At 34.6% G+C, this 10,252-nt stretch overlaps 1 protein-coding gene across 1 annotated transcript; it reads right to left on the minus strand.

Moving 5' to 3' along the window:
- Positions 1 to 3,138: 3,138 nt before the first annotated feature.
- LOC107488685 (probable proteasome inhibitor) lies at positions 3,139 to 9,947 on the minus strand. Its single transcript, XM_016109456.3, has 9 exons — positions 9,599 to 9,947; positions 9,384 to 9,546; positions 8,789 to 8,929; positions 7,789 to 7,872; positions 7,469 to 7,546; positions 7,341 to 7,375; positions 7,177 to 7,249; positions 7,010 to 7,087; positions 3,139 to 3,448 (listed from the first exon to the last, which is right to left on the minus strand). The coding sequence occupies exons 1-9, from the start codon at positions 9,771 to 9,773 to the stop codon at positions 3,370 to 3,372; spliced, it is 906 nt and encodes a 301-aa protein (XP_015964942.1). The 5' UTR covers positions 9,774 to 9,947; the 3' UTR covers positions 3,139 to 3,369.
- Between the last annotated feature and the right edge of the window lie 305 nt (positions 9,948 to 10,252).

The raw sequence follows: 10,252 nt of genomic DNA on the forward strand, positions 1-10,252 counted from the left end.
TCTTCCGAACCCACTTGCGGTGCATAGGCACTAATCATGAAAAGTACCTCCTTCTACCACAAGTTTGATAGAGATGATCCGATCTCCCACCCTCTTGACACCCATTACATCCTTTTTCCACTGCTTATCCACGATAATACCTACTCCATTCCTATTCTTCACCTTTCCCGTATACCAAAGTTTGAACCCAAAAGTATCTAACTCCCTAGCATTTGCACCAACCCATTTTGTTTCTTGTAGGCACATGATGTTAATCTTCCTCCTTGTCATGGTATCCACCACCTCCATAGATTTTCTTGTTAGAGTGCCTATGTTTCATGTCCTAAATCTCAACTTTCTGTCGCTTCGATCTTTACCTTTTTCTTTGTGAACTAGCTTATTTACCCTCGTTCGTTCACGAAAATGCAGGAATCCTTACTCATTTAACACTACACCCAGACACCAATGCAGCGGCTCTTGCTCATTTAACACTGTACGCGAGCCATATAACGCGTTGCTTCCAGGCAACGACCTAACTTTAACGCAATAATGTCTTTGATCCATGTCATAAAGATTCAACTAAGTTTTTATGTTGGTTGTCGAAGACCTAACATAACCCTCCTCCTTTATCCGGACTTGGGACTGACTATGTACCACAAGTGTAACATAGGTAAGAAATTAAAAGAGGATTTTTGAGTTGAAGAAACGGTTACTTTTTGTTCATATATATCTACAACAATATTCTATAACAATATCATCATCATCATCATCATCGGCTCAATAGCCATGCTCAATGGCTGTCTTTCATCATGCATGACCTTGGACTGCCCCCTAACTGAGCCTATTGCTCTCTTTTGTGACAACAGATCCGTCATTTACATTGCTACTAATCCTATTTTTCACGAACGAACAAGACATATCGAGGTGGATTACCATACTGCTCTGAATTAGCACTTTTTTGCCTCACTCACTTGATGCCAGTCTCCTCATCCAATCAGCTTGGAGATTTTCTGACAAAACTTTGACACCAGATCCTTTTGCAATTAATCTTTCTAAATTAGGACTTCTGAACATCCACAACTCTAATTTGTGGGAGGGTGTACGTTGACATAAGTTGCTAATTATGTACTAGTTGGCATTTTGGTTTGTTACCCCTAATGCCTCGGCAAAATTAGTTAGTCAATTACTATTATTCTGTACATATATATACAATAGCTATTAGGGTATTCAATTTAATTTTTTTGAGAATTCATTCATCCACTTTTAATATTGGTTCTCTGTTTATTTACCTTTCTTTTTCTCTCTCGAACCATCTCTCTTCTCACCTCCTCTCTATCCATTCTTTCTTTGTTCTCAAACTCATCTAACAGTGTTTGATGAGAGTGAAGCCTCTCTTTCACCAATTTTTATGTAGAGGTGTTCAAATCCAAACCGATTCAAATTAAACTGTTCATCCAATTCAACCAAAACCAAAAACTGATTAAAATCGCACAAATTTGGATTTGATTAGATTCTATTTTTTGCAAACCGTTGGATCAGATCAGATTTTCGATCTACTTTTCATAACTGATCCAATCTAATTTAAACCACACAATATAAGATAATATTATTATTTTATTATTATACTTACAATCATACTTATAATATGTTCATTTTATTATATATTTTTATAGTATTCATGTATTATTATTATTTAATAAATGTTTTATGTTCAAAATGTTATTTATTTATTTATTTTAACTAACCTATAATTTTATTTCTATTGATATATTATCACTGATTTTTAAAATATTGTTGAGACTTGTTAGGCATTGTTGGTTATTTAAAATTTGATGTTGAGACTTGTTATATATATTTAATTTATTTAATTTGTAAAACCGCAAATCTAATCCAATTCAATCAAAACCGCTTGAAATTGGATTGGATTGGATCGATTTTTTTTTAAATAATCCAATTTAAACCACACTGCAAGTAAAATTAGTGTTCAGATTGGATGAGTTTTTTACTCAAAATCGATTCAAATCGCACCGCGAACACCTCTATCAGCAGGGGCACACAGTAGCTGTTTTTTTTAAGAGATTAATTTTTTTTATTTTTAAAATTATAAATTTAATTACATAATTTAAAAATTAAGAATAAAAAATATTTAAAAATAAATATAACTGAGTATGGGGACATTATGCCATTTGAACTCTAGCTCGTTGGCTTCATTGTGTTATTGTTATGTTTAACAAATCAAGATAAATATTTATAAAATAATTATTTACAAATATTATATAAGTTTTTTTTAACCGTATTTAGTTTGAAGGAAAGACAAAAATTTATATTGAAAGCATTTTTTATCTTCATGCATAATTTTAATAGATAAAAAATATTTTATTTTTTAAAATTTTATATCCATTTTATTAAATCATCTCTAATTTTATTACTTTTTTAAAATTATTAATTCATACTTTTATTATATCCCTTCATTATATTACACACTATTATTTTCTTATTATTATTGAATGCTATTATTATATTGTCTTGTTCTCTTTTTACATTTTCTTCTCCTCCCACCTTCTCTTTATCTCTAATTTTAATCTTGTCTATCACTTTGATCTATGAGAAAGTTTAGAAAGCCAGCACAGTTATCTATGAGAAAGTATAGGGGCCAATATTTTTATTAAAATTTGAATACTTAACCATCAAAAGAAAAATAAATAATTCCACACCATTAAATATAATTTCACACCATTAAAAACATTAATAATGACTAATTAATAACTACAAATCACAAAACTTACTAACCCCCTAACACTTCTTTGATCTATAACCATCAATTTTGTTAACTTTTATAAGTTGTTAAAATATTATTAAAAAATTCATTTTTTTATCTTTTAAATATCTAGATGTATAAAAACAATAGTTTTTTCTTGATGTGCGTATTAAGTCATCTTATTGTTTCATTAAAAAAAAAATAAAACATTAAGCATTCAAAATTTTTCTCAAATAATCAAAATTTGATGTCAATAATCCTAAAAAATAATATTAAAATATATTATTTTTAACTAATATAATAAAAAATAATCCATTATTGTAAATTTTTAACTAATAATTATAAATTTAAAGGTAAATACCATTTTTTGTCCCTGGCATTTTCTCTGTGAGACAGTGCACCCTTAAATCTCAACTAGGCTCCATCTATTAGGAAAAATAGACAAATTGACCTTTGCTACCAAAAGTTTGTCCATATACTAATGAGCCACGCATGGCTCATGATCTAAATCCACTTTACATCAAAGTGTTTCCCCCAATTCTCTCTTCAATTATTAGTGCGTTCCATGAGATTGGGAACATTAACAAAACAGGGAAATGAAACACACACAGAGGAATGCAATCCTTGTACAACTATATATAGTCTGAATCTGGATCTCTCCGGAAATGTTGCAAATCTGGATGAGCGTCATATCCTGGCCTACGAGGATTCCTGCAAAAAAAGGCAAGGCAACGCACTAGTAAAAACCCATCCAATTTTGTAATATCTATACAGCGTATATCAGTTGATTCATTGTTCAACAAAAGATGTCCTTAAACAAGTTTAGATTACCAGAAGGTGATGCCCACAATAACAGTATATGTATGTGTTTTAGGGAGCATATGTGCTAATTCTCCTGTATTTGCTTCAATGAATCGGATTGCCTTTAAGACTGAAACTTTTTGTTTCACTAAGCAAAAGCGAAACAGTGAGAAGTAGCTCGTGTAAATGTGACAAATGATCCCTAGGGTTATTAGTTTCTCAAATTATTCGCAAAAGATTCAAAATTTGAATTACGACAAATTGATTTAATTAGCAAGAGTTTTCGAAAGCTCTTACTAATCAAATCCAATTTGTCACTCAAAACAGTTGCGAATAATTTGAGAAAATAATAACCCTTAAATTTATAATATAAATCCTTCATAAACTTGTAATTGGATTCCCAAAGGTTCAGGGTTTACATACATCCATCTTACAAATAATTTCCTCCTCGAAATTTCATGTCACCACCTACATCTTATCCGGAAATTCTTTTGCCTTGTGTCCTGCTTTCCCACAAGGATAGCAAGCACTCTTCCCGGTCAAACAAGGGTTGTCTCCAAGGTTTCTCTTACCCTTTGGGCATTTCCTAGCAAGTTATCCTGGGGTTGCTTTCTGCAACTTTGAGCATCATTCGTAGTGCAGATACTTGGCTCCTGTCAAAAATATCATGGAGATTGATCCACATCCTTGAACCTTTGGCTTTGAGGGGCTAAACTCTTATCAAAGTCTTTCTGTAATTGCCTCCTCTGACTAGCCTGAGCCATTGCCCACTTCTTATAACACTCTTCAATTATCTGACTCTTGTTCACTAACTCTGTGAAGTTTATAATTACCATCGGACCTACTGTATTGAGAATCTCTTCTCGCAATCCTCCTTGGTACTTAATACGCTTCTACTCTTCATAGTGCTCAGGGGCTCCTTGACACGCCTTAGAAAAACGACAAAGTTCCTCAAATTTGTTCGTATATTCGACCACAGACATATGACCTTGCTTCAGCTGCAGTATCTCCACTTCTTTAGCTGCTTGGACTGAACTCGGGAAGAACTTCTTATATAACTCCCTCTTGAAATCCTCCCAGGTAATCTCGGCATCATGTCGTTGAAGTAAAGGCCTCACCCTTGACACCAAAATTGTGCTCCTCCTTTAAGCATGTAAGTGGCAAATTCTACTGATTCCTGGGGACATGTTGGGCTTGTAGTGCCCTTTTGATATCTTGAAACCAATCATTGGCATCCATGGGATTAGTGGTTCCTCTGAACTCAGGCGGGTTAATCTTCAGAAAGGTAGCTAAAGTCATAACCTTCCCTTTTTTCAGACCGTTTCTCCAATTCCTGTCCTGACACTCCAATTGTTCCACCATTCTATTGCAGCAACAGCTGTATCACGCATGGCGGCAGCCATCACAGTCATAGTAACCATCAAATCGGGTGCATCCTCTCTAAAAGTCCCTTCATTATCACCTCGCATGTTCGTGTCAATCTTAATCCTACTCACATCAAAGAACCACTATGCACACAATCATACGTCATCTTTAAATCCTCTTATCAATCTTTTTCTAAAATCAACTATACATAAACAGTAATCATTAGTTTTCATCATTATCATTCCTTATTCATTTACTAAACCGTCATCGCTTATTTAATCATTCCAACTTTATTCCCTAAATCTCCACAATGACCAACCTCTTTCAATAAGAATTAAGACCTCATCTCGTAGTTATCCTCTATGACTTCTTCCAAACATCAATAACCATCAAACTTATTACTTAAGCACACTCTTGAAGATAGATTATTACAAGCTATACTTGGAATTCAGGTATCCTCCTCAAAGGAAACTAGTCACCATTGATATTGACACATCTAAGATCGCTAAATGTTTGGGAGTTCCTCTATTCAATCCTTTTCCTTCTTCTTGTTGCTGGATATCTCGTTTGTACACATCTCTTTCATTACATCGATGTGGATTACCTCGCGAAATAGCAATAGAACTTTTCCAGACATTTGTAATTCGTTAGTATTCTATAGTTCTTAATTAACTAAACATTGTTATCCATTCCCTTTAAATGTTATATCGATATCACCATGGATCATAAAGTTTCTCATCCAACTCCCTTTCATCTAATAATAATTCTCTTGAAAGAGCTCTACGCTCTCATCGTGGTTATGGTTTAATATTACTCGGCAATATATCAAAACCCCACTTGTCTCATAATAATTATTAGGGACATGGTTTACGACTAAGTTTTAGCAAAACAAAATCTTAGAAGGATCTATCCTCATAACAAGTTTGTCCTAACTCAAACCGAGTTCTATCAGAAAGTTCAAATTGGTTCTAAGTTCACCACCTTTACTTTGGGCAACAACCCCTTAGAATCCTCAAAATCCATACATGAATCAAGTAAACTAGCTCTCTAGTTGCGCAAAACTAGGCACATCCACTCCTCTGAGTGTCAAAACCCCGCACAAAATCAAGCAATTCAGTCATTATAATCAATCATCACAGTCAACATAATAGCAATTTTTCAAACAAGTCCTAATTCCATCCAGCAAACCCAGCAACTCCAACCTCCTTTGACTCGTTGACTTTTAATGCTCCCAACCTAGTACCTCTAGCCTCCTAGCATTTTTAAGTTGTCTTCGACAATCTATCAGCATCCATATACACGCAATCCAACAATATTAAGTTGGCCAGACTTAATACCAATAGTGTTGATCAAAAGATGCAGATATAGCTCTAACTCTAGCCTCCTTGCCAAGGCCTAATGCATGACAAGCATTCAGAATATGCAATGAAACATAGTCAATCCACTCCTTAGGCTCTAATAGAAAGGACCGCTCTGATACTATATTGTAACATGCTCACAATTAGAATACCATGAACACAGTATTCTAATAGTAAGTGTGCTACAGTATTCTTCTTCGTCTATCTATTAACGTCATGGTCTTTTGGGTGTTTGCTAAGTATCAAGTTTAGAATTTAACTATTTGTCTACATTGTTGAGCACAAGACTCAAGTGTTGATTCATGAAGGGGAAAATGCTGAGGTGCTTTTGTATATGTTTTATGCTAAGAGTTTGAGATTTTATGTTTAGGATACGCCATTTTTAATCATGAATTTCATATTTTATCATACAAAATATCTAGGCTTGCATCCCTTGTCCTTCACAAAAATGCACCTTCGTGTGTTGTGTGATCCAAATTCCATGTTATGTATTTGCAAACACATCCTGTCTTTCTCTATTCTCATAACCAAAAGCAACCTGTGTACTTCTATCTCAAAAGCCTAACCAACCATTTGAAACCAGTACGTATTTGCAAAATTTATGAATATAGTCCAGATTGGCCAAAGATTAATATATGAAAAGGGGTGAAATAGTGAGAAAGGTAAAATAGAAAAGAACTCGGAAGATATAAATGACATTTGCTTTAATATACAATATATGAATATATGAAATATGATGCCACCATACCTTGTAAACCTGTTAGGCTCAAAACCAGGAACACCAGGAGGACCATATGGATCAAATCGAGCACCGGGAGGAACATCCCTATTTCAATATATTTACATTTGGATACGAGCTTTAATATATGCCATAGCTATTGATTAAAGTGCAAAAAAATAAAGTGATGGACTTACAGCTGTCCTCCAGGAAAGCCTGGTTCTCCGCCGATACCACCAATACCACCGAAGAAACGGGGATCATTAGGCCCTGAATCCATGTGTTGAACTCAGCATTAATGATACTGGTCAATAGAATACCCACTCAGTTGCTTACTATTATTAGATCATGCCTTACATACCTACAAGCATGCTCCCACCAATGTTGTGACCACCTCTAAAGCCAATGATGAATGTTTCATGAAAAGAAAAGAACGATTAAGACCACGGGCTAACAATTGAGTACAAAGGTAATACAGGTAAACTATACCTTGAAGGATACATTCCAGCAGCCGTTCCCGGAAAAAGATCACTACCAGACCCAATGGAAACAGGAGGGAACGCAATTCTGTTTAAAAAGTAACCAAATTTCCAGAGACACTCACATTAGACACAAAATGGACAACAAAGAAATTTTTCTTTTCATCTTAAAGGATTAATATAATCAGGGCATGCATGTGATACCTATAAGGGTATCCTTTGACTAAGTATGAATAGCAAACTTTTTGGATTCAACAAACTCCATTGGTAGAATAGCAAATTTTGAGTTCACCAAACTCCATTAAGACAAAAATAGCAATAGAATCTTACCCAACAGGATGATTTGGGGGAATGGCAGGATCACCAAATCTAGTACCAGTCTCATGTATCTCTTGTCTTTCAGTTGTTTCTGACCTGTAAGTAAACAATGGAGGAAATGAAAAAAATTAATGAGGATCTCAAATTGTCAATTCATAAAGTTTTTGTGCCAATGCTTCATATACTAGTAGTGCAACATAGCAGGTCGACACAACTACGCTTTGCTCACACAAAAGTAGCTAACCCAAGAATGCTCTTGCAACAGTAGTTTCCAAACATTTGATCTAGGAACTGCAAACTTAGGTTTTTCTTTAAACAGCATTGCTATAATTAATCAATTCAACAGTATACTTCATTTAGCTGTTTCTAATCAAAACAAACATGTACAGGTAAGTTGATTTAAATACAGAATAAGAGACACATAATAGTTTTCTTAAAAGCAATCATTTCTGTTTCTCAGTTAATCATATTGGTGCACTTATTAAGAGAAGTGAGTATACCGGTTAAGTTTTCGGGCCAACAATGAAGTTCTTAAAATTCTGATCTGCCAATATTAGACGAATATACATATTAAGTTTATCGGAGAAAGATTAAACTTTAAGGAACAGGTTTCTGCTAGAATTAAAAGTTCATCTTGTCATTTTGTGTAAAGCTTTTATAGATAAAATTGTCCATGGAAATATATAAGCCACTTGACCGGCAAATGCGAGAAACCACAAAACACATGCACATAAACAAATAAAGCAACACTACTTAGACACATAATAATATAATGTATACAAAACTAGAAAACAGGAATAGATCACTCATAATCCTCCACACAGTAAAACTAGTTCACTCCACATGACTGAGCAGTAAAATGGAGAAAACTTAAAACTGAAACTAGATCAGAATTTGAGTTCATGTAACAACCAATTCACAAAGGTTAAAGCATTTGCTCCAAATATGTGACAAGGTTTGCGCTCACAGATTGAGTTGAAAAGTACACCAAATTTATAACATTTGAATCTACCTTTTATTTGACGAGCTGGCATTGGCAGAACCATCAAATTTAGACAAGATATCCCCATCTATTATCTTTACAAGCTTGTCCAAATTCTTGAACTGCTGAGAATAATTGCTACCGCCATCCTCTCCTGCATATTCCCCAACACTGCACAATTATGGAGGAAAGCAACATTAAAAAAATAAAATAAAAAAGCTCCAAAATCCCTATAACCCCGAGTTTCAATGCAGGAAAACCCTGTTCAAGAATCCAACTGCATGCGTGTTTGATTTGGGAAAACATTCTTATCTTTATATTTCTACAATATAAAAAAAATGAAAATAGAATTAAAAAATGAAATGGAAACTGTAACCATATTTTAAAGGGTTTAAGCTCAAAATGGTATCACACACGAAATTTGGTCCTGAAGCTTAAAGATACAAACCTTAGATAAGTTTGTCTCATTAAATAGTGACCCTTTAGGGAACATTTTGAGTGTTAACCTATTTTTAAAATCAAACATGGTTCTAAGTTTCCTTCCTTCTATATAGAGAACTTGCAAAAAAGAAATCATCAATTCAAAAATAAATAAATAAAGAACAAAAAATTTAAATCCAATTACTTAATGTCAAGGTGCACAGGCTCCGAAGACCCTTCAGACAAAGCATCAACGAGCAATATTTCGTTCATCACAAGGCACTTCAAGAGTACTTTCTTCGAACCCCTTTCTGGGTTTGCGTAAACGAACGCGTACTCGTCATTTAGCTCGTTCCACTGATCAACCGCTACCTATATATATAGAGAGAGAGAGAGAGAGAGAGAGAGAAAGGGTTCTACCGTTGGAAGAATTGGAAAGCGCAGTGTCGGAGAGGGCTTGGGAACCAGTGGCGGTGAGGACGTAACCGGAGGCGAGGAAGGAGGAGTGAACGGCAAAGGCGATTTTGTCGTTTTGGTTGCGGAAGGTGGGCCTCGACGCCCTGATCACAGCCAACACTGTCTTGTCACTCACCATTGACGTTTATGGTTTTCACTTTTCAGCACGAGACGGCAGTGTCGTTTTCAGCTTAGGGAGTTTGGCAACAAAGTCAAGAACTAAAAGGAAGAAGAAACCCGAGGAAACACCTTGCTGTTCATTCTCTTCTTTAGGCGGTGCTCAGTCTCCACTCTGTAAAATGTAAATAAGCGTTTTTGCCGTCGGAGTTTGAAGAATAGAAAACTAACCACGAACAAAAAACAAAAAAGCCTACCACTGTACAAAAATGAATTTTAACAAAATTATTGAAGAGTAAATAGCTATTTACGATAAAAAAAATTGTGACCTAATAGGCTAATACCACTTTTAAATTAAGGCACCACTCACATAAAGTTGTCAAAAACAACTTTTTCTAAAGACGCCTACGTGATAAAATTTAAATCACATATCTTAAAACCACACTTTTAACTACATAACACTTCAAACCATAGTCCTTTACAAGAAAAGCGTCACCTAAT

This window comes from Arachis duranensis, chromosome 5 (genome assembly GCF_000817695.3).
Source record: "Arachis duranensis cultivar V14167 chromosome 5, aradu.V14167.gnm2.J7QH, whole genome shotgun sequence".
NCBI lineage: Eukaryota > Viridiplantae > Streptophyta > Magnoliopsida > Fabales > Fabaceae > Arachis > Arachis duranensis.

Bases quoted from the DNA above. Each gene is read 5' to 3' on its own strand.
- LOC107488685 (XM_016109456.3), bottom strand. From the start codon at position 9,773: ATGGTGAGTGACAAGACAGTGTTGGCTGTGATCAGGGCGTCGAGGCCC. The intron at 8,930-9,383 runs GTAATTGGATTT...ATAATTGTGCAG, and splicing joins CCTGTGCACCTTGACATTAA to TGTTGGGGAATATGCAGGAG. The intron at 7,547-7,788 runs GTAAGATTCTAT...CTTTTTAAACAG, and splicing joins CCCCCAAATCATCCTGTTGG to AATTGCGTTCCCTCCTGTTT.